Source organism: Lycorma delicatula, chromosome 1 (assembly GCF_047948215.1).
Source record: "Lycorma delicatula isolate Av1 chromosome 1, ASM4794821v1, whole genome shotgun sequence".
Taxonomy (NCBI): Eukaryota; Metazoa; Arthropoda; class Insecta; order Hemiptera; family Fulgoridae; genus Lycorma; species Lycorma delicatula.
Window position 1 is genome coordinate 163410197 of NC_134455.1, and position 25841 is coordinate 163436037.

Sequence of the window (25841 nt, forward strand, 5' to 3'; positions counted from 1 at the left end):
TATACTCTTGGCATTATACAAGTAATCATATAAAATATAACATCTGTATATTCAGTGCTTTTAAAATACACCATTTCTGCTGTTATGATCTTTCCGCGTATGCCAAAGTTAGATTTGAGTCATGCTAATCGTAATTACAATTAATAAGCCTACTTCACAATTGCGATGGTTGTTTGGTAGTTATGTTGTCCAGTTCCTTTTATTCCAGAATTATTCATTTAAAAAAATATATATATACATATATTGATTACACAGATAGCGATTGTAAAGTCAAGATAATGGTTTAATAACAATTTGCTTTGTCATTTATTACCAGCACTGTGGGAGAAAAAAGTTAATGTACATAAAATTATACAGTTTATATTTAAAATTTCTTTACTGTTTAACATTTAAGAATGCAGAATACTCTGTAAATAAGAGAATTGCTTCGAAAAAATATATACATAATCGCATCAGAAATGCATCCCAACCTGTTATGAATATTTTGTGAATTAAAAAGAAGGTTATGTAATCCTGCAATGCAGGTAATCATGCTTGAGGAAATAGTAATTTTTCTACATTATTCGCAAAGCAAATTTCCGGAAATGTAGAATGTTATTCGTATCCCTAGGACCAAGAGTTGTATAATTCACGTAGGGATAACCTAAATAAAAAATTACAGAATAGACAAATTCGGTCGATAGGATGCCCTCGAGTACAGATCTAAGTGATGCACAAGCTCCATTCTTCTAACCGGTGGCAACACGCGAAGTATGTTGATTAGAGTTTACAGTTATGAAAAAAAGATTATTGCAATACGTAAGTAGTGGATATCGTATACATTTATGAGTGACAGGAAACGTTTTAATGGGATATATTTTTTAATTGTAGAGTAAATTTATTATTATCTATCTATTCCCCGTGTATTTTATTAAGAAAGTGGAAAAATTTGTTTAAAAAATAATTTTATATCAATAATGTTATCTGCCTGTGACAGCCACATAGTTAAAAGAATACCCATCCTCCGACGATTATTTTTCTATGATTGGTTTTGGATGAAATCTTATTTACTCTTTTCAATTCCGGAACAGAACAAGTTATGGATTAGTATTATAATGAAATATTAAGCAATATTCGCTTATGCACTTGTTAGGTGTGTGGATTAAGCTGGATGGTTGCCAATAAAACCTTTCGATTAAGTTAATCTTTTGTTTATTTATTCCTGTTTGAATTGAAATGAAAATGAGATTCCAACCAAAAGTATATAATTATAGTTATTGGGTTGCACAAGAAAAGTATTGTACCCAGCTTACTGTTGCCTGGTGGAGGTTATATATTCTAATGGAATTAAAATGTGAGGTTATAAATTATTAAAAGACATATTTAATATTTTTCACTTAAATAAATGTTAGGAAGTTTTATTTTGTGCTATATACTACATCAGAATTTTTACTTCACCGACAGTTTCATTCCTAATTTAGTTGAATTAGCCAATTTTAATTCCTTGTAGTGTTATATTAATTAATAACTATAATATATAAAACCTGCAAACATGGATTCAGTAGTGCTGTTATGTTAAATGTATTCCATATAGTTATTGTTCCATCTACTGAATGATTATGGTAAACAGGGGGCTAATGCGCTTGTTTTATTTTATTTAGTTTATATTTTTCAAAATTGATTTTAGTAAAGGAAATATCATTTAATTTTAACTGCTATTCAAGAAATTTTCTTCTGTATACAAAACTTTCTTTGCTAAGAAAGGTAATTTCAAGTTTACAGGAAATAATTGGTTTTAAATAATTTAAAAATATACAGAACAGAATTTTTTTGAAAAGGGGTTCCAGTGGGCAAAGAGTAAATAAAATTGAAATGATTTAATAGAATTGAAACAGAATTATAAATAAATAGACATTTTTATTCAAGTAGGTACATAATTATATGTTACAGAAATCACATCAACAAAGGATGGTTGCTACTTCATTAAAAAGTAACAAACACCAGGACATAGTGAAACTTTGTAAAAAAGAACAATAGCATGTAAAAAATAATAATTGGTAATAAAATTAATTTTTTTTTTACTTACTGCTTTACTTCTTAAACTTTGTTTTATTACTTTTATAAACTTATTTATTATTTCTACAGAGATCTCTGCTTCATCAGTAAGTTTTTTTGGAAGTTTAGTTTAAAAACATAGTTAAAAATTTAAAAATACAGAAAGGGATGTTTATCACTTTAGTCAGTAATATAAAATGGGCCACTAATATAACATTTGTGGCAAACAATGGAATTATTATTTTTAAGTAATTTGAATATATATTTTAAATCTAAATTTACTACTTACTTAATCCAATCATCTTAAACAAAATTTACTTATTCATTAATAATTTCTTTTGTTGTCTTTTGTGCATTTACTTAAGAATAAGGGCTTTAAATTTGTTGTCATTCATTTCTGATATTCATATGTTTTCCAAACTAGAAAATTAATATTTATTATTCAAATATAATCAACATAGTTAGATTTTTGTTTATTATATTTAGATGATAATAAATGTTCCGGAAAAAGTTGTATAAATCATTCCCTTATAAAGTTCACCATATTTTATTTAAAAAATCTGTGTCTGGTATAAATATTATAATTAGATTTGTTAATTATTTTATATTGTTTTTTATTGAAAGTTAAATTTAAAGGTATACATTTAAATTATGAATAAAGCAATTCAATCAAATTATAATTCATATTATTCAAATGATAAACATACCGCTTCATATTTAAAATTTTTTAGTATGTTCTTATTAAATTTCTGGATATGTCTTGAATGGCAGAGATCTCTGTGCAAATACCAAACTTGCACGAAAAAATGAAGCAGTAAGCAGGAAAATTGATTTTTTATAAATAATTATATTTTAATCCTACGATGGAATATCCTTGACAAAAAATAATAAATCTATGTGTAAAGCAATTTTTTAATGATACTAAATAAATATTATAAGATTTAAAAAATAAAAATTTAGAAGCCATTAATGTTAATTAATGTAGACTATTTTGTATATTAAAAAAAATAAAATAAATTATTTTTTTTAATCAAAATTATTGAAAAACTCATTGAAAGAAAATTGCATAGATTCTGAAAAAAATTATATTTCAAGTAAATTGGTGGAAAGATCTTTTAAATGGTTTGGTTACTGCTAGCTAATTAATTTAGTAACCAATGGAAACCAAAGCTTGTTTCCTGTATGCCAGGTTTGAGAGAAGTGGATGATTGCATGTAATGATCTGTGTTAAATGGTTATTGTAATAAATTGGAAAACAAGATTACATTCATAACTATTTACAAAAACTTTACTGACGAAATGGATTTACTTAAAAAATCTACATAACTGGATGCCACTTTGATTGCTAAAGAACAATCATAATACATGGAAAATAAGTAAATAAATTTAAACAAATTATTTATTGAAAAAAATAAACAGGACTTATTAACACTATAAAACTAATCTTTTTAGAATAATGGTAAGAACACCTGTTGTTTTGGGCAGTCCCACAATAGAAGGTATAAATTTAGTGTAAAAATGTTTAAAGTATCGTAAAACCTAATTCAGATTATTCATATGACTCTTGATTACCTTAATGATGGCTCAATTAGAAAAAAAAACTTAATTCAATAAAAGTAAAGTGCATGGAGCTTAAATCAGTCAAACAGATATTTCCTCCCATGAATGAATTTAGAAGATGGGAAAGGATTAAGTGTTCTTAGGATTGAAAATTTTTACAAAATGACTTTTAAAAGGCCCTTATTGTTCAACATTGAAGATTTTTTATTATTAAAAATTCCCCACTATCTAATTCCTATTTGTGTAATTTTTTTAAACTAATTTCTAGTAAATTAATTTTTGTAACAAAAGAAAGTCTTTCTTCCTCAACTTTAATAGTATACATAACTGGTATTTGTTTGTAAGAACTTGTTCATCATCAGTACAACCCTATGCCAATTTTTATTTTACTGTAGAAATGGATATTAAAATGTAACGGTATTATTACCAGTAATCTAAAAATTCCGTACGTTAATAAATTACCACATCTTAGAGCATTTTTTTTTTTTAAATGCCAAGAAAAAAAAAATTGAAATGGGCTGATAACATGTGAGCAAATGTGCTGAAAGTAAAATAGCTTAAAAAAAAGACAACGTATATTGGTGTGCTTCATAACGTGACTCATTAACTGAAGTATTAATTATGACAGGTATGTTTATAATATCACATATGAAAAAAAAATGAAATTAAAATTGTGAAATGATGTGTTAAATTGAGTATTCTGAATCTTTTGAATAAGTGAGTTTCTTTACTATTGTGTGTCAGATATATTACAAATATATTGAGACATCTCTTAATATTTCTTTCAAAATATGAAAGATTTTTTTACAGAAGCCTTTCTATTAAGAGTTATGTGTGCAGAGTCCACAATTCAGTCTCATACGATCAAAAGGTTTTTGCAATATTTTTTACAACCAGTTGAAATAAGAAATATACAAAGATTGATTACTAAGTGGACAAATACAGGGCATGTTTCTAACAGTGTGTGATAACCATATTCTAAATTAATGCCTACCAGGAATTCAGTCAGTTTAACCAAACCACCAAAATTAACTTAAGCTGAAATTTTTGTGCAGCAACAGTTGCAGTACTAGGCGCTGACAAAAGCTAATTGTAGCTGAATACAAATGGAAATAATCCACCAGCTCACACAGTCCACCATAAGTCGAACATTTGAATGAAATATTCATCTCAGCTAGGAGAGTTGTACTTAGCCCACCAGGCTGGTCTAGTAGTTTACTTGTCATTGCAAATCAGCTTATTTTGAAGTCCAGAGTTCTAAGGTTCAAATCCTAATAAAGGCAGTTACTTTTATGTGGATTTGAATCCTTATACGAATTTAATTGAATCTTATATGGATTTGTATCCTGAATCGTGGATACTGGTGTAGTTTGGTTGGGTTTCAATTAACCATGCATCTCAGGATTGGTCGACCTGAGACTGTACAAGACTACACTTCATTTACATTCATACATATCATCCTCTAAACTAATACCTTACAGTGGTTCCGGAGGTTAAACAGAAGAGAGAGAGGTAAAAGAGTGAGGATAGTTGTACTTGATAGCTAGGATAGTTTTCACTCCTGTTAATGAGTCCAACGCTGCTTTGGTGCCCGTAAATGGGGTTCCTTCATCCCCTTTTTTAAAAAAAGGATAGTTGTGATCCCAATTATTTTCCATCACAGTTGAGCATTCCTTCCAATTCTACACCACATGTGACAATTATTTACCGCACTTCGGTCGCCAATAGTACATGAGATGAGAAAGAGATGGAAAAAGTAACGCATCTTCTACAATGGGTATCAGTGTATGAGAAAACATTCTCTATTAATTTTTGATGCGAAATTTTGTGCATTAAATTAATTACTTACTTTGATGCATCTTTAGCATCCCGTCGCGGCTTCGCTCGCGCTGTATGGTTACTTGAGATTCCCATCGTAATCAGGGAGTGTTTAATCGATCATGACTCGCTTCGCTCGCCCTTACCGTCTAGCCAGAGGGCTCTACCCCTTGTCCCCGCTACGTTCGTTAAACTCATGCTTATGAGAATAATAATTGAAGACTTCAATTTATCCCTGACGGTAAGTCTATTATTTAAGACTGGGCGTTGGCGGCCTTAGCCACTGCAGCTTTTCTTCCCACTACACACAGAGCTGCAGAATACCATACACCTTTACACAACAACCTTTTACACTCACACTCGATGGTGTTGCGACACCTTACGAAACGCAACCGTAGAACCCAGTTGTATTTAGCTGTAGCCTATTTACGCGTGGGCTCTGCAGAGCTGGTCTCGTACCCATGGGACCAATATTAGTAATTCCCGAAAAACCCCTATGATGGTTGGTGGTCCATCTGAAAAACCACCACCCGAAGTCATTTGAAAAGACCTCACTCAGCGTTATCAGATAAGGATGAAAGTTCTGTTGATGAGAACAGTTGATTAGAATTGGTGACGTATCCCGTTCACAGTATAATAAGGTAAGATTTGTTCTGAATACAATCAAGAAGGTCTCACTTCCTAATAAATAAAGTTATAACAGGCTCAAGTGGCTCTATAAAAAAGTCAGGAAATTGAGGGATGGCACGATACTGGTTGAAACATTTAGTAACGAGTAGATTCGATCACCCTTGCACCTTACCAACATGGTTGGTAATTAACATAAAAGCTGTACACCACAGATCCATGAATACCAGCCAAGGAGTAACCTTTCGTCGGGGCCTTTTGGAGGTAAATGTTAGTGAGATTACCGATGAACTTCTTCCGCAAGGTGTTGTTGAGATGAGACATCAGAGCGGAATGGAGGAATCTTTTATTACACCGGAGAAAATTCCCAATATTTATTCCCTACCATAGGCATTGTCAAAGATATGGCCACACTACTACTTGCTCGAACACTGCAGTATGTGATTGATGCGCAAAAGAAGGCTACAATGACTAAATGCTAGGAGAAAAAAAATATGTTAACTGTGGGGGATCACTTTCAGCTCGCTCACGAGGTCGCCCAACTTTTAACGAGGAGAAGGCAATTCTGAAAATTTGTATCCAGCAGAAGCTATCATTTCCGGCCGCACGAAAAGATTATTAAAAGACGCTAATCTCCTGCAACCTGGTAAAAACAGATTTCTTTTGCAGCAGATACCTGCATTCCAACCCCGTAGGAGAAGAAATCCGCCTAGATACGTTTCCGACGATAATCCGCAATCAAGACCACGCCGATCAGGATCATCCGCACGTTGTGCGGCTCTCCTGAGCCGGCCCATAGTCCGCTTCATCGCAGTCAATTCGCGAGTCCACCATCCAGCTACTCTCTCCCGACCCGTGCTTCTGGGAATGGAGCGTACAGCGGCTTCAACTACCACAGCAGAAAAACTGCCAGGTTGTCTAATAGGACCTCATCCAGACTTCGAGTAAAAACTCTTAGCCTGGCCGCAAGAATGTTCGAAAACTTGGGCCAATCCGCACGCCTTTGCAGGCAGCGCCCCTGCTGAACAGGAACGTTACCCCTAAAGACATCGCGCAGTCCAACTACCCAATCAAAAACTATTAGTCGATGATTGCGAAAGCGATCACCGACTATCGACCAATTCAGAATCCTACCGGGGATATCCTTGCCAATGGTAACATCAATGTTGGTACCATGAAAGGCCCTCCGCAAACCAACTGCACCGGCGAAGGTAGTTTTCCGGCTACATTGAAAACATCGAAATGATACTGCGCAATGAAACCGATTAATTCGCCGTGATCCCACTGTGCCAAAGAGCGATTTGGCGTTCGCATCAACTCCTATAAGAATAGGACGACCCGCTATCAACCTAACAATTCTCTCCCATCATTCCAAATGCTGTTCAGTGGGATCCCTGTACTGAAAGTACGAACTAACTACAACCAGATTCAAACCATTCACGGCAAGCTTAACAACGACGTGATGCGCGTCAGAGGCCTGCCGTATGAAGACACTATCTATAGACTTCCTGCACAGCACGGCGGATTTACTATCACCAACGTAAAACTTATTCCAGCCTGAAAAACCTGACATATCACCCTTGACCACATACGGGTGCTGTAGAAGGAGAACATCGAGGCTCCGTTTTTCAACAACCTCACCTAACTCAACTTGGATTGCATAGGCTCACTGGGCGTTAAGTTGACCGAACGTAACCATCAAGAGAGTTGAAATACATCTCAACAACTCTCAAGTAGCAACCACACTCCTTACTATTGACCGAGTGCCTATTGACTTTTGTGCAACCTTTTACAGTTGATGCAAGACGGAGTCTCCTTCTGCGGACAGTCATCACGCTTGTGACCCTCCTCGTCACATTGCGCGCAGACCGACACATAATTACAGAACTTGGCCCTATGGCCGAACCTACAACACTTGAAGCACCGCTGCACGTCAAGGTACTCCTTGACGCGACAGGATGTGAAGTCCAAGAAGATTCGTCCCTCGAACTTCTGGTGGAGACCAGCCCCTAATTCGAAGACTCCGTGATACTGTGGGGCATTACGTTGCCAGTTTTGAAAACCAACCTACACTGTTCCTTGAATTAAGCCTCGTCAAAATCGGTGTTTTGCTTTCGAATGAGCGACAAAACCTCCTCATCAGAGAGACTCTGCTCGATGTTATATACTATGACCCGGGGCCTTCTCAACCGCTTGTAGTCAACGTTGACCTCAAGCTTCTTAACAGCAGGAGACTCCGTGATGACTCAGACAGTCTCATTATCAGCAACCACTACCAGCCCTTTGCTAGTCTCCTTTGTGTCCCTAACACGAAGCTCCTTTCGGTTACCGTTAAGGACAACCTGAAAGTCGTATTTTAGGTCTTTGCTCGTGGTCTTCGAGCCCTCTGCCCTATTTACGAATAACACCTCTGGCTTCTTTGTTACCTTACTGACTTCCCGCTCCGACTTCAAAACATCAGCGTAACACCTGGGCTGCTCTGGGGCCTGACTAACAACTGTGGGAGCCACTTTGACCTCTTTGGGCTTCGAGGCCAAAGTTTCGAAATTGTCTGCTAACGCAGACACCGCCTCTCTGATCTTCACCAGCCTTGGAAGTATGGTCTTCCTCGTCCCAATGCTGACGTCGCCGGGAAGAGAAAAAACTCAAAAAATAGTGCAGATTTTCCTGGACTACTTTAGCCAGCGGGGCAGAACTAACAGGTCTGCCCTCCGATTTCCTGAACTCCTCGACCGCCGGGATCGGCTTGACCCAGGCGGATGCGCTCGTGTCCATCCCACTTAACTCATCCTCAGAGGAGGTGGACGGCACTGGCTCCGGCTTGCGCTTCCGCCTGGACTTGCGGACCTCCTGGAAATCTTCAATGGCCGAAGATTCCCTACCTGCAGAACTAACGATATCCTCGCTGTCTATCTACCAGCTAAACTGGGCAAGCCCACGTATATGACAACTGCCCACAGCGAGTACGGGCAGCCGGAGATCTTAGATATTCTCTTGTCACTCTATGCACTTCTTCGCCGCTATTGTATCAGCTAGATACCGTACTGAAAAGTACAGTACTAACCACAGATTACTGCCCTCGTTCTAAGAAGAACGCGAGTATGACTAAGGGCGAACACTTTACTCGTAACGGGGACTTACGACCAATAGTCGTTGCCACCTTATCGCCACGCTGAGGCGAGTGCCCGAACAAATTTTTCCACCTAACACTTCGTATATGGAGAACGACAGGTCTAAATTTGTTGCTACTGCTGATAAAGCACTTAATTCAAAAGCCAGTAACTGCAAACAGATAGAGAAACACAAACTCAACGTAACTTTGTCCGCATCAAAGGAGACCAAAGTAGCAGATACCTACAGGCAAACCCCCTGAGAATGCGGGTAATTAGCAGTGTGGATCCTGCAGTGAATTGAAATCGAGTGTTCAGGTGTTACCTGCTCAGCTCGCCTCGCTCACAACCATTATTTCAGAGCCAACAAAGAATATAAGTAAGAAGAAAATTATTATTGTTGGAAAAACCGACAGTGGTTTATCGAAAACCGCTTTAGTTTGTACAATACCAAATAAAGTTCCCGCTGCAGCGAACTACCAAGATTTCTTTGAAAGGATCAATCAAAAAATTGTCGCCTGGTACGGTATCTACGGCTTCCCAGGGTTCCAAGTCCTCACCACCATCTCGAGATCTCTTCGAAAATATAGAGGTCTCTTCGATAAAGTACCTGCGGAACCAAAGCACTTCTTAAAAGTTATTAGCAAAAAGAAAAACGAAATTATATTTGATAAATAATGTGCACGCAGTTTTGTAATACAGGAAAATAGTATTTATGGGTACAAAAATTATTCAGTGGTATATTTGCGGCCTCCTTTCTCGCCGTGAAGATTTGCAATTCTTCTAAAGGAAGAAAATCCATTAGTACTGTGCCTGCAGGAGGCTCACCTCCGTCCCCAGCATGATGTGTCCTTTCGCGGATACGTTTGCGAAAGATGCGACTATCAAACTGTTTTCCTAAAGGAAATAGTGTTGGCCACCCGTGTTCCGCTGGTAACAAACATCCCTGCAGTCGCAGTAAAAATATTGGCATCATTGAAAATGAATATCTGCAATTTATACCTTCCTCCGCAATCAGTGAAGATGATCTGTCTAGTCTGTTTTCACAGATTCAATTTTCTTGCCTAATAATTTGGCGATTACCCATCACTACTCTTGGGGCTCAACATCGTGTTCATCCTGAGACATTATAGTTATCGACTGAGGTAAAACTTAGATCTTTGCTCATTGAACGATGGATCATGCACATTTGTATCATCTTCATCAGGTAAATTTTCGTATATCGATCTGTCCTTATGTTTAACAACCCTATTATTTAGTGCGTCTCCAAAAGCTTCTTTGGAAGCGATCAGACCGGTTGTAATCTCAGTTGGTAATAGTGATTTGTCAGAGTCAGCCATGCAGATGGTGTTTCAGAAAGCGGACTCGATCGAGTACAAGAAACCCTTCGGCCAGTATAAGCGCAGTAGCGCGACCCACCATCTTGCTACGTTTACATACCAAATTCTCGATAGAGAATTGTTGTATACTGTGACTGAATTGTTCTGGGCCTTCCGCAACGCGAGGGCTGTTTGCCGTTGAGTATTTTGGTGTGCTAAAAGAAAATTTTGGCTGAATTACGGTGAATCCATTTCTTGTACAACACCATCAACTGTTATATGGAGAAAGTTCGAACCATCTTGGATCAGTACATTCACCGCAGCCGATTGCACTGCAAAGCGGCTGAGACCTTGTTACCATGCCAGTTGATATGGCGAGAATATTCCGAAGGTCGTTCAGGGTATTTTCACTTACATCGTCGTACTGGCCTGAAGTTCGTGAGATATAAATTGCAGGTAGAAAATATCCCGTTCGTTATCGGAGACTCGCAAAATGAATTAAACATACCCTTTTCTTATAATGAGCCAAGGTATATCTTGAATAATTCTCGTGACACTTTCCCTGGAAATGATAATATCAGGCTCAGTATATTATCACACCTCCCAGATAGTGTACTATGACAGCTACTGTATATCTATTATAGAATATTTTCTGACCAGGTGTTTCCAGATTCTTGGTTGGAAGCACTGATGATCCCCGTACTGAAACCTAGTAAAGATAAAACACGCCCCACATGTTATATTCCTTGGCCAGAACCCTGTGCAAAGTGATGGAACGAATGGTAAACCGTCGTCTAGTGTTGTACCTTGAGAGAAACACTTTAATTGCCCCAGAACAATACGGTTTCCGCCAGTGTAAATCGTGTATTGATCACATAGTTGCCCTGGAAGCTGCTACTCCAAATGCCTCTTTATTTTGCCAACGGCTGGTTGCTGATTTTTCGATTTACAAAAGGCGTATGACACGACATGAAGGAGATTCCTCTCCTCCATGCCGTGTCATACACTTTATAAATGGGGGTTACAAGGTAATCTTGCATTTATCAGGGGTTTCCTCAATAGTCAATACTTCCGAGTTCGAATTGGAACGATGGTATCTGAAAGTTTTAGAATGGAAAACGGAGTACCTCAGAAAAGTGTCTTAAGTATTGCTTTGTTTGCCGTAACCATAAATAGTATAACAAACTGCGTGCGAAAACCCGTTATGTGTTCTTTGTTTATAATACATGATTTTTTCTATTTACGTAGCATGTAGAACGTTAGCTGCAGGTGAGAGGCTGGTTGAAAATAATAACCCGCTTAAAAATCGGGATTTAAATTTACTGGATTCACGTTTTCCTGGAAAAACTAAGCTTTTCCCGGTTGAAGGACCGTGTTGATCCTCATCGTATTTACATGGTGAACCAGTTGAGACATGCACGGGGGTTGGATTTTTACCAATGTGCTTATACCAACCACTAACGTGGGTAACGTATTTGAAGGTGCTGAATGTAAAATGTCTAAAAATGTTAGACATGCTGAGAGTTGTATCTGATACTTGGGGCAATCGATCGTACGTGCACATTGCGCTTCTACCGAGCTCTGGTCCGTTCCCGCTTAGACTATGACTGTATAGCGTATTCTTAGGCGCGGGCCATCGCTCTAACAGTGCTCGATGCAGTCCATCATTCATTCATCCGGCTTTTCGTTCAAGCCCTGTGGTTAGTCTGCTGGTGGATAGTGGTGAGCCATCTCTTTGGGTTAGATGGAAGCAAATAATGTGCTAAGATTAAAGTGCAACCTACTCATCCGACCTTTAATGCAATATTCTCCTGCCAGCCTGTTAATCGATACTAGGAACAGCCGAGATCTACAGCTCCGCTAGGCATCAGGGCTCAGCGCCTTTTCTCAGCTCTAAATATACAATTGCTTTCAGTCCTTTCTGTTGTTTCTTGTTATTGCCCTTTTAGGCAGCCTTCTCTCATTAATTACTGCTTTGATCTTTGTCGGTATAATAAAAAATAACACGAATCCGGTTATTTTACGAAACAAAATTTATAATATAAATAGCCTGAATCCTGATGCTACAGTTTATACGGATGGTTCTAAAAACGTTAATTCTGTGTGTTGTGGTTGGCAACTGAACATACATGTTCGGCCTCCCCAGCAACGGCAGTATTTTCATTGCTAGCTTTTTGCTATTAGTAACGCCTTAAATATAATTAGCCCAACATTTCAACTTGTTTGCTCTGATTCCATGAATGCCTTGCAGGCGATTAGTGACCTGTACCCCAGACACCTTGTTATCTGTGAGAATCATTGTGTTATTTCGCAAATTTATCACCGTAATGCAACAGTGAGGTTCTGCTGGATCCCCAGCAGAATATTGGAATTTCAGGCAATGAGTGCGCTGATGGTGCGGGAAAGGAGGCTTGTTTGCAGCCTCTTTTCACCAGTCGCGTTCCTTCGAACGATCTTGTCTGCTTTATAAAGAGGGTGCTTCATGATAAATGGCAAATTGAGTGGAATGCTAATATTAATATAATAATAGTAATATTCGTCTAATTAAAGACAGTCTCACTCTGGAGCTTCTAATGTAGAATAGGCCACACTAGGCTCACTCATGGGTATTTGATGATGCAAACAGATGCAACCCATTGTGCTCGTTGCGACTGCCAACTAACAGTGCACCACATCCTTGTGGATTGTATCTGTTATGCATCATTACGTCGTAAATTTAAACTAGAAACTAACATGCCATCTTTTCTAGAGGATAATGAAATGAAGTTATCTTATGTTTTACGATTTTTTTAGGGCCGTCCGTTTTTATTGAAACATTTGAATTACTGCAGCGTGTTTCAGATATTTATGTCAATTGCCGTAAAGCAGATTGTAATTTTATTGTTTTAATTGAGATATATAGTGTAATTTATCTTTGTTTTTATTTCGATTTTAGCATACGCTACAGGTTTTTTTCATTTTAAGATGTATTTTTACGTTGCTTGATTTTAATTTTTAATTGATGTGTAATTGTCAATTTTTAACTTGACGTTTAGCTATTTACAACAAATATATTGTGTCCGGGCGATGATAACGCGAAAACGTTTTTCACCCTGGAAAAAATGTTCAATTTATAAAAGATATCCTTGCTTTTTCCTGTTTAGCCTCCGGTAACTACCGTTTAGATAATACTTCAGAGGATGAATGAGGATGATATGTATGAGTGTAAATGAAGTGTAGTCTTGTACATTCTCAGTTCGACCAATCCTGAGATGTGTGGTTAGTTGAAACCCAACCACCAAAGAACACCGGTATCCACGATCTAGCATTCAAATCCATGTAAAAATAACTGGCTTTACTAGGACTTGAACGCTGGAACTCTCGGCCTTCCAAATTAGCTGATTTGGGAAGACGCATTCACCACTAGACCAACCCGGTGGGTTATAAAAGATATCCTGATTGTATTGTAATTAACTCAGAACAACAGTTTGGTCAGTATAGGTTTCTAAACTTTGATTAATCTAAGAGTGTATGTTTCGTAACAGTAGGCTTCCATCTTTTAAAAATATAGTTATAACTGGTTATCTGTACGAAGTACAAGTAAAGATGTATTTTGCCTGGTTCTTAGCATTACCTGACAAATACCGCTAGAAGGTGACTACACTTTGTTTCTAATTTTTGTTATTTAATTTTATATTTTTTAGTCAAGTAATCGGAGGCAAGTGCAGCCAGTCGCATTGCACGTACAGTAATAATAGCCGTGTTGGCTGAGCCATCGCACCCCTTAAAAAATCAAAATTCAAAAAACCCAAAAATGGCTTTTAGATATTTATCTGAAGAGTATTTGCAATCCCCAATCTAGTGAATATCTCATTTAGTATAGTCGGAAATTGGAAAAAATTGCAGTCATTGTTCAAATTGTTTTACCTTTCTTCTTTCCTTTCAAGTTCGAATTTCAAAAAATTTAAAAATTGGTTGTAAGCTATATTTACTTGAAATACAATAAAATATTTGCAATTAATTAAATAAATTGATTTCATTAAAAATACTCATTTTAAATTTGGTTCAGTTTGTCATATGAATAGTGATTTTGTGTAATTTTTGCAAATATCATTGGTAGCTGGATTGTAAAAGGAAAAGAAAAATCATTTCCTTATACCAAATCAGTTAGCATTTGCTAATGTAGTGAGGTGGTTAGGCACAATAATATTAACATCTTAGATATTGTATGTATTATAAAAGAAACACAGTCACATAATGAATGGTTAATTTATTTAATGCAAAAACATTTGAGTGTAATTAGTACCTAGCTTCCTAGTTCAATACCCATCGACCTAGTCTAATAACCTAATTTCATATAATTTTCTTCCTATTATTTGTAAATTACTTAGTTTGTGGAGAGGCAGATAAAATAAAATGTACAAACATCTAACAATACATAGCTTCAGTATATTTAATGGATTAAAATAATTTGAACAGTGTACATTTTTTGACACCCTCCTGAAATATGTCTTTTGTTCAGAATTATTGCAACTTTAAGTTCAGTTAGCACCACCATGTAACAACAGCAACTCCAGTTACACTTTTTGTCAAAAATATACAGACTGTTAAAAAGAAGTTCACATTATTTATATTAATCTTTTCATTCTAACACCATGAAAAGACCCCTTCCACTCTTTCTAAATGAACTGGAAATAGAGAAAAAAATTCTCTATTTATATTCAATTCAAATCATGTTTTAATCTGTTGGGTTTTATTAATTATAAAGTAGGACATATACCAGAATATATACGCCAAGTTACAAAAAGTTTCATCCAAATTGTGTAGATGGTTTCTGATTTATTTTAAACAAAATAAAACTAATACAGAGAAGTTAAAACAGCTTTTCCAGAACATTCAGTATTACCAACTCAAAACCAACAAATGTTAAAATCTTTATCAAGAAAAATTATAACTAAAATAATATTACAAAAATCTTCAACATTTTTAAAAACTAGCCTTATACTTTTTAATCATACTTTAATCAAATTATTATCATACATGCATGAGTTTAATTAGTAGGTTAATTTGGATTGCAAAAGAAAACATCATATATTGAGATTTTTAATATATTTGTAAAATCTCAAACAAATTTTCAGTCAAACATTTACTATACTAAGTAACGAAATAGTGAAGTTTTTATTTCATTTACTTTATTAAATTATTAATTACCGAGCTTTGTTTTAACATACTGTCTGCCAAAAATCATCTGTATAAATGTAAATCTGTATATATATATATACACAAGTGATGATGAAATGTTGTCAAATTCAAAACCACAAAACAATTTGTGGCACTTACTGATCTTTGTATAAAATATCACTAGAATGGTGTGGAAAAAATAAACTGAGCATTGACACTCAAACAATTTCCACAATAACTTATATCTGAACAAATCATTTAAGAATTTACAAGTTGCAATTTTTAATTTGATAATCAGTCTTCTTATTTATTTATTTTTTAAACATTAATGGTGTAAACACGTACATTAAATTATATTAGTATAAATAATTATATATTTATATATTAACTAATTTTTTTATTTTATTGTAGTATTATGACCTTGGACATGTTCTTGCACAAATTTTAAACAAGATGAAATGGTGAAATGATCAGTGAAATCATCAATAATAAGATGATGGATAAAATCCTCAGTGCGTCTTTAGTTGTGAATTTTGTTTAAGAAATTAACAGTAAACTAAGCATTTCTGAACTTATGTTTTTGAGAACTTTGCTCTTATATTCATGTGAGAAACTTGCAGCCAAAAAACTGGACAAAATGGTATAAATAACAATGATTTTTAAACACATGATGTAAATAATTAAAAAACTAATAGCTCTGATTCTTAAATAATGTTGATATGTGCCCTGGTTAGAGCAAATTATTTTCCCTATAGGAAGGGCTTGAGGATGCACTTAAAGAACATTCATACTGGTTTAGGGTTTAACAATTTGACTTTATTTCAGAGAAATTCTAATATAGTAAACCATTAGCTTCTTATATTTCTAATCACACAACATTACACGTATACATAACTCACAGTATTTCACTTTCACAGCAAGACTACCAAACAATAAAATATTTTTCTGAAGCAAAGGAATACAACAAAGCACTGATAAAGATTAATTTGTACACAAATTTCAGATCAAAGACAAGATGGACAAAATTAGCAAATTATACTGACATTAACAACCACACTGAAAAAATTGCTTCCTCCTTAAAGAAAAAGCAGAAAATATTACGTAGATGTACAGACACCACAGATAAAGAAAATTAACATGATCAGCCAGAAATAAATATAAACTGTTCAACTAATTTAATTTAATTGGGACATACAAACTGACTGCGTACTCTAACTGTATGAATTATCCAAAGGACAAACTGGATACAACTTTTCACAGTGACACAAACATACAGAAGCAGTTCACTAGACCTTTGAATGCAGTTTTGCAAATTACACATAACAATAACATTCTGACTGAACAGACATAATTTAAATCATTCACAGGTTTTGAATGTATAAACAAAAATAATTATTAAAAACCAAATTCAAACAAGAACACTACAGTGAATGGTGCCACATGCTCAGTGTTCTCAGCAGTAGTCTATAATGATGTTTTACTTAAAGCAAAAAGTAGACCAATAGTAATAGGTTTTTATAACTTCCACTACCTTAAAGTGTATGTATTTGTTTTTTTTATAATTTTTTTTAATTTTTGCAACGCAGTACTTTATGTTATCAAAATAAAAATCTTTATTTTGTAGGATGTCTTCTATTTTGCCATCTATATTTTGTATGGTAGTTGTGTAGTAGAAAGTGACTCAAAATTTGATTTACTTGTGTAATGTAAATTATTTTCTTATTTTGTTAGTTCCCATCTGTCATTTATGAAGTGTAAATTAAACTGATCGTCTGAAAAATGAGTGTGCGGTGTGTTATTTACATTGTAATGCACATTAGTAATAGTTAGTGTACTTCATTATGTTAAGGTTTTTACAAATTTTTTTTTGATTTTGGGGCATTTATTACCCTCCCAACTGTTTTTATTTTAAATGAGATTTGTGATAAAAACTTTACCCAAATCTGTTTGGAGTTAAACCTTAACATTATGAATAAATTTTGCTTACTGTGTTACTTTTACTTTTTGTCAGTTATTACCGTTAACGGCATGTGTTTAGCAGTCACTGATTGCTTTAGCACTGTGATTTCCTAACATAGTTAATAGTTTGTCTTTACAATTTAATGGATATTAACTCCAATTACAATTTACATATAGTGTTACCCTGCTGAGAATTCATTACACTTGTTTAGTATTTAAAAAACCTTTCTTATGTACATTGTAAGTCAAATAATTTATCTTTAAATACAATATCAAAATTGGCCACTTAATTTGTGTCTACAAAGACTGCAAATGCATAAGATGAACTAGATAGAAACGATCCAGATGAAGGGGATTACTCTAAAGAAATACTGAGATGATAGCCATAGGGAACCCGATTGTATAACTTGGAGTATTGATAGATTATTGAAAAGCAAGTTATGGTACAAAGAACAGATATTAAAATTGAAAATCAATAGCGAGTAAAATAAATGTAGTTGTAAATAACCGTGCTTGTTCAACATTATTACTTTAGAGAATAAGACATTTTTAATAATTTCTTACTTACAGGTAGGAATGGATTTTCTACATAAACTGAAATTGTCAAGTCAAATAATGAAAAAAATGATTCAATTAAATGTGGTACAACAAAAATATTAGAATACATTAAAAAATGAATTAACAGTGATCAAAATAGAGTGTAAGTTACAATTTAATTTCATCTGGAAGGTTTAGTTGAGAAATGGCATTTTTTGTAAGTTACAAAATTTCCATGCTCAGGTTTTTTTAAGCTTACGTGGAGAATTAATCATCAAAAAAAGAATTCTTTAGTACTGAGATGTAATTTTTATCACTTGTAATAAGGTTTTTTTTAATAGTTGAACAGAATTATTTCTCCAATTTTCTTGGGTATTTATGTTACAGAGTGTTTTTTATGATACTTTTTTTTCATAATGTAATTTATTTTAAGGATATTTTGTTAAATCATACATGAGCTTATGCCTTTTTTTACTTCTAAAGCTTTATTTTGAAGACATTTGATCTTTCAGTGTGTAATTATTTACTATAAATATTATAGTAATATAACATAATATTATTGTGTGTTATAAATATGAATGAATATTTATGGCATTTCCTGTTTGAGTAAGTAACCTTGACTGATTATAATATATTTCTTACAATAACACCTTTACTCCTTACATTTAAAAAAAAAAAATTACTACATTTGCAGCGTATGTCTCAGTATTTATATATATAATTTCACCAAAAATCATTCTTGTATGTCATAGAAACAATACATAACATATTTACTACTTTTTACTGGAAATGGTGAAGGGGTTGTAAAAAAATAATGGAAAAAACTATTTTATTAAATGTTTTTCACACTAAATGAAATAATATTATTAGATTAGGCTAATTTTATGAAAAATGGAAAACCTAACTTTACCCAGTAAAGTTAAGTTTGGTTTAGTACAATTAGTGCAATCCCTGGATAAGAAACAGAGCCCTTGGTTTGAATGCATGGGAGCAAGGTGGCAGAGTAGCACTTAACTGCTATGCTTTCTTAGTTAACTGAGAAAGAAGGAATAAAGGATAAGAAAAAAGAAAGGGTATGATGATACCTTCAGAAGGACTGTATAGATAGTTTACCGTCTTGCCCAGTACCCAATTAAATAGTGCTTAAATCTTGCACCATTATTTCAGGTATACTTATGAATCATATAATCTCATTTTGAGTAGAAATATAGGAAAACAAATACTGATTATCAACCCCTGGTATAATTTCTACAAACTTGTATTAAAAATATTAATTTTCACACAAATGTGTATTTTTTATTTCTGGCAGATTTCCTTGTTCCTATTTTGGATTCATTTATTTATTTCTTTATCTGCTGATTCCTTGTCTTGCTAGCTTCTTCCTCTTTCTCTTAGATTAATAGGTAATATCTTTTCAGGCTGTTCATCACATTCCATTATGGCCACATGAACCCATATCGGTTTAAAGACTATATAGAAAAATAACTTGTTGGCTCATTAAACAATTGCAAAGTTCATTTTTATGCCTCCTCCACTGTTCAGACTTGCCCATTATTCCTGTGATCATATTGTTGTCACTGCTTGATAATATCCAGTTTCAAAGGGATAATTAAGCACTGAAAATATCAAGGCATATGAAATCTCACCAATGCAGTGTATGAAAAAATTCATGACTTAAATGGTTCAACCAATCTCCAAACTAGGCTGTATTGTCAGTCATCAGTCTAGCTTTTATTTCCGTGGAAAATATAAATATTAAAAATTTACAACTTACAAATTAGTACTCTCTTAATTTTATTCTCAAGACCTGTAGGTTGTAGGCTTTCCCTCTTGCGCTTCATTTTGTTTCCTTCTATCAAAATATCAGTTCCTTTACATGTTTTGTTCAGTGCTTGAAAAGATCCTGAAATATATGTTTTTAGGGATATTAAAGTTACATCCAGATCATTCACATACCCCAATAGTTGTGTGGATTTATAAAGTATGTTGTGTAGGTAACATATTTTATGTTCCAAGTGATCTTCAGTGCTGCCAACACCCTTCCTTCAGCAAACAAATTTATCTCTTCATGTGCTTCATTTGGTCTTTTTTAGTATTTTCTAATGGATCAGATATGTTATCATACAATAGTTTTGCGAATACCTTCACTATCTGGAGATCATCAAAGCATTTAACGTAATAAAACTTGGCTTTATTAATTGTGTTTTTTATAGGTGTATGTACTATGTATAATGCAATTGTTAAATTTGTTCACCTTTAATTGTCAGGACAGCCAGTCTGGGGTCAGCAGGTTTAAACTCTTTAAACATTTTTTATCTTTGGATGCACAAAAAGCTGGCCTAATTATATTGATTTTATCACTGTTGTTAAATGCTTCCCCAACACTACTCTCACTCAGCTTCATTTGCCGAAGTCACTATAAAGATAAAGTTGATCAAAGATTATAAAGAAAGGGGACACAGTTTACCATCTTATCCAAGTCCATATTAGGTTGTTAGTACACATTAAAAATAACAGCGAAAATTGTGAGACTATTGTGGAAAATTCTGTGCCATTTAATGAGCGTGAAAAACTTTACAAAATAATTTGTAAAAGTTTCTTTGCCTTTTTTACCCTAATGTACACTGAAAAGAAACTTAACTGAACAAAAATAATTTAAATGGTAATAATAAAATCCGGAATTTCATTTATGTAATTCATTTAGATACAGTGTTTCTAATTTTATCATTAGGTAATTTTTTTTGTTTGTGTTTCAGGGCTTCATGAAATGTGGAATAAACCAGTTTATATATCAAAATAGTGCATAAAAAAGTATTGTGGGAATTTTAAAGCACATGGTTTGTGTCTTTCAAGTTTTAAACTTAATGGTATTAAAGTTATTTATCAATAAATTTTTGTGATATTTATAGATAACTGCCAGATTTTTAAACATTTTACCTGAAAAGAAAATAAATAATTAATCAGTGTTGCATTGTTTTTTGTGTGTTTAAAGTTGTTTTTGTTTATTTAAAAATTTTTAATGCATAGTTTATTTTAGTATGCAAAATTAATTTAACAAAAGTGAGTAATATGGAAGAAAAGGTTAATAGTTCACTTCAGAAATGTCCATCCACTATTGATAAGCAAGAAGAAATGAGTGATACTAAAATGGACCATGAAGAACCACCATCTAAAAAGGTACGGCCTGATTTTGATTCCATGCAAAATGTGGATATTGAAGTAAAAAGAGAAGTAGATACAGAAACACATCCAACAGAAATTACTCATAAAGATTTCAGTTGCTCAGAAACATATTATGATGATTCATCTGAAAATGTTTATGAACGAATGGAAAGACTGGATCAGTATGAAGCCAGTAGCCCATATTTCTCTGATAAGGAAGATATAGTTGATAATTTATGCAGACGATATGAAGAGGAGCAAAAGTATGCAATGCTAGAACCTTCTTTAAGAGAATTTGATGTATTAGATGAAGCAAGAGACAGTGAGGATTTCTCATCCTCAGATTTTTTATCAGATTCTGAATCTGATGTTCCTGATGATGAAGTAGAAATGATGCTTGAAGAAGGTCTTCCAGAAGAATTACGTGGGCAAAGAAAGATAAAAACAAAAGAAGCTGCAAAAGAATTTGTTCGTAAACTAAAAGAAGGAACATCTACAGAAATTAGTAGTTATGAATATGATAATGAAAAAACAAAAGGAAATAGAAAAGTGCACACCAGTAAACAAGAGAACATTGCAGATACTACAGGTGACCATAATGATCCTGATTCAGCTAAAATTTCAGGACAAAAATCCCTAGATGATGAACATTCAAAAGATGATAAGGAAAATGATGGTGTTCAGTGTAGAACCAAAGTAGTTTTAGAAGAAATTGAATTAAATCATTTTGATCTTTTACCTGAAGGTTGGATTAAACTTACCCATAAAAGTGGAATGCCTGTCTATTTACACAGAAAAAGTAGAGTATGTACTATGGCTCGTCCTTATTACCTTGGACCAGGAAGTGCAAGGAATCATTCAATACCACTGAGTGCAATTCCTTGTTTTCAGTATAAGCGTGCTTTAGAAAATGAGAAGAAGAATGCAGAAATAGCCAAGAACAATCCAACTGCTCTAAATAGTGAACTTTGTTTACATAATGCACGTATTGAAACTGCTGCTGAAAATCAGGCTGCACAATCATTGGATGCTCAGCAGATTCGTGAATATTGTCAATCACTATTTATTTTCAAAACAATAAATTCAATGAAGTATAAGTCATGGGTTGCTCGTCGTAAGCAAGTAAAACAGAAGAAGCAGGAAGAACAACGACAGCGCCTAACTCTTCCAGATGGAACAAAGTTATTAAAGTTTCCTATCATTGATCCAGATAATGACACAAATTGTAGACCTCATAAAGAATGGATTATGAATCCCACTGGAAAAAGTTATGTTTGCATACTTCATGAATATTTACAGCATGCTTTAAAAAAACAACCTTCATATGAGTTTAAAGAACTGGAAAACCCCTCTACACCATACTCTGCTACAGTGTCAATAAATGGAACACATTATGGTACTGCAACTGGAGCTAGTAAAAAACAAGCTAAACTTGAAGCTGCCAAAGTGGCTCTTGAAATTCTTATTCCTGAAATGAAGAACAAAATTGAAGTGGAAGACAACAATAAAGTGGATACCACTAATTCTGGTTTGTCAATCTTTGATGAAATCAAAATTGAAGATCCAAGAGTTGCTGAATTTTGTGCCAAAACTACTGAACCATCACCATATGCTATCCTTTTAACATGCCTTCAGAGGAATTATGCCTTAACAGACGTAAAAGTGCAATATTCAGTAAATAAACTTGAACATAAAAAAAATGTTTTTACCATGAAACTTGGAAGCCATACAGCTACAGTCACTTGTAAAAATAAACGTGATGGAAAACAGCGAGCTTCACAAGCAATTCTGCAAGCATTACATCCACATATTACTAATTGGGGCTCTTTATTACGTTTGTATGGTAATCGATCAGTTAAAAATGTTAAAGAGAAAAAACAAGAAGAGCAAGAAATAACATTATTACAAAGTAAAGCATCGCTAAATCAACCAAACACTGCTATTCTGGAAAAGCTTCGAATTGAAATGAAGAAACTTAGAGAAAAGAAGATGGCTGTGAAACCAATAGGGAAGTTTGTTCCTCCAGATGATATTGTTCTACCTACATTATCTTCCACAGATCTCAACAAAATCTCTCTATAAGGCATAATCTTCTTCAGTTAAAAATAAGTGAATTTTCCCGTAATATCAATTCTAAAATGAAATTGGTCAATTTTTTTACGTTAATTATTGATCATTTGAATCTATAATGTTCTCATTTCTTTACCTTTTGTTGTTTAATTTATTTTTTACACAACAAAAGGTAAATCTTTTAACCTCAACTGATAATGACATTAATTTAAAAAGAGTACAAGTATACAAGTAAAATTGGCCAATTGCTAGTGTATTGAGTGTATGAAATATAATACTTGAATAGGAAGGTTAAAATAGAATAAGCATTCTAAACTTGAAATAAAGAATTAAAATTATAGCCTGAGTTTAAAGCTTAGCTTTTTTGAACCTAAGAAATATGTGATGCTGTAACAGTTTTGCCCAGAGATTGTTAACTTTATCAATTCTGCATGATCATGAAATAAGTAAATGTTATTTTTGTAATATACATAATATAATACTCTTTATAAAGAAAAGTCTAATGCTTACACGGTTAATGGAGCAGTCAAGTATTATACAGAAATGCAGAATAGGTATTGGCCTCTTTCCAATGCTTAGTGATAAATTATGTTTTTTAATTTATATTGTTATGAAGGTATTCTTTTGAGTCAATTTTCGAAAAGGAAGTCTAATTACCACTTTTGTTATGCAATTATAGTTACTTAATGCAGAAATCTAAAAATTTTGTTAGTATGCGTAATTGAAAATTTTTAAATTTTGATTAGTTTTCATAAGCTTATCTCTTAATTAAGTTTTTAACGGTAATATTTTTAAATGTATTCCTTTTTAAATAATTTAAACGTAATGTCAACTCATTATAAACAAATTTCAGAATTTTTAATTTCCTAAAAATTGATCTACATGAAATATACTTATGAGCACCAAAGAATCTGACAGCCAATTTTTGTTTCCTAAAAACTCATTCATTCTGAATTTTTTAGCCAGCCCAAGATGTAATATTATATTTTAGATGAAAGATTATGTATTAATAATATTTAACAATGATGCCAAACTTTGTAATTGATAAAGACACTTCAAACTAGAATAATATATTTTCATTTTGTTAGAATGGAAATCAATTTAGCCATTTCATAAAGATTTTATCTACATCTTATTTGTTATCTAACATTGATATTGATGGAACTCTACTTAGGTGGTTCATCTATTAATTTACTAGCATTTGATTGATCAATTGTAGCTTAGGGTGAATTAGCATTCATGTAAATAATAATAAATTCTTTTAACTGATGATTTTGATTAAGTAGTGTTAATTACTGTTACACTTAAACTTGTAGAAAAGCTTACACATATTTTATATTAGTAGTTGAAAATTTCAATTGTATTATTTTTCATATTGTTTGTATTGACTTTTTACATTTCATTAAAAATAATTGTAGTATTAATGAAATATGTTAAATTAAAGAATGAAGTATTGTTTGACTACTGTTATTGAGACATATTGTCAACGTGTTCTTAAGATATTTATAATTGTGTTTGTTGTATTTTGTTCATTATGATTTATTGTACCTTTTTCTTCAAATAAAGTCCAGTATATACTTTAATCATTATATGAAATTTGCTTTGTTTTGTTTGCTTTTTAGGAATATACATGTATTGCAAAATGTAATAAAAAAAACAGATACAAATGAAGTGACTTAATTTATAAACTATTTTTAAAACTGAAAAAAAAAAGTTGTATTTTTTACTACAATTAGTAATTAGGTGATAATATGCTACTGTTTTTGAACTGGATATCATATATAAAAGACATTCAATACTAGGGATAAATAACTGACTTGGTTTTACTTGTGTACAGGTCTACTAGGTCCTGTACTGCACTTGTATTGCTGAACAATTTATTCCCATCCTCGAATCATTGTGTATAAATACCTATATTGTTATAACAAAACTAACATGTTTACAAAATCTGCACGTAATACATAGATGATTAATGTATAAACAGTAAACAGTTTTCATAGTTGATTATTGTGTAAACAATTCTCAGAATAGACTGTCTTAAATTCTATATCCTTCACAATACCTCAAGCCAACTGAGCTTTATATAGTTACTACACAAAAATGTTTGCCATACAAGAAGTTTATGCAGTTTATTAATTTTATTTGTCTACTAGAAAAATATAAGAACAATAAATAGAAGATATTTACCAGTTGTAGTTCATAAAAATATGTTGTTATATTAACATTGTTATGCCCAAATTATTATAGTAACAACAAAAACAATCAGATATACCTTTAATTACTTTTAATATATAAAAGCAATGGTATCTATCTTTACTTTACCCTAAATATTATTCTATAGCACTTCTAATCACTTCAGCCTTATATTTTTTTCTGTAAGTTTTTAGGAATACAATGTCTTTTTATAATACCTAAAACCCTTTTCTGCCAAGATGCCTTTGATTTACATTATTTATTCTTCCTTTTTGGAATAAATATGTTATAA

At 33.3% G+C, this 25841-nt stretch overlaps 1 protein-coding gene across 6 annotated transcripts; it reads left to right on the top strand.

The window, feature by feature from the left end:
• The first annotated feature begins 189 nt into the window (after positions 1-189).
• Positions 190-24817, top strand: pasha (microprocessor complex subunit partner of drosha). 6 transcript variants are annotated; one of them, XM_075366505.1, is made up of 4 exons: positions 190-798; positions 16040-16268; positions 18158-18287; positions 20881-24817. In XM_075366505.1, the coding sequence occupies exon 4, from the start codon at positions 21194-21196 to the stop codon at positions 23366-23368; it is 2175 nt and encodes a 724-aa protein (XP_075222620.1). In that variant the 5' UTR covers positions 190-798; positions 16040-16268; positions 18158-18287; positions 20881-21193; the 3' UTR covers positions 23369-24817. The 6 variants fall into 6 exon arrangements, with proteins under 6 accessions (XP_075222620.1, XP_075222630.1, XP_075222647.1 ...); XM_075366515.1 differs by having other exon boundaries at positions 190-750; XM_075366532.1 differs by lacking the exon at positions 18158-18287.
• Positions 24818-25841: the final 1024 nt, after the last annotated feature.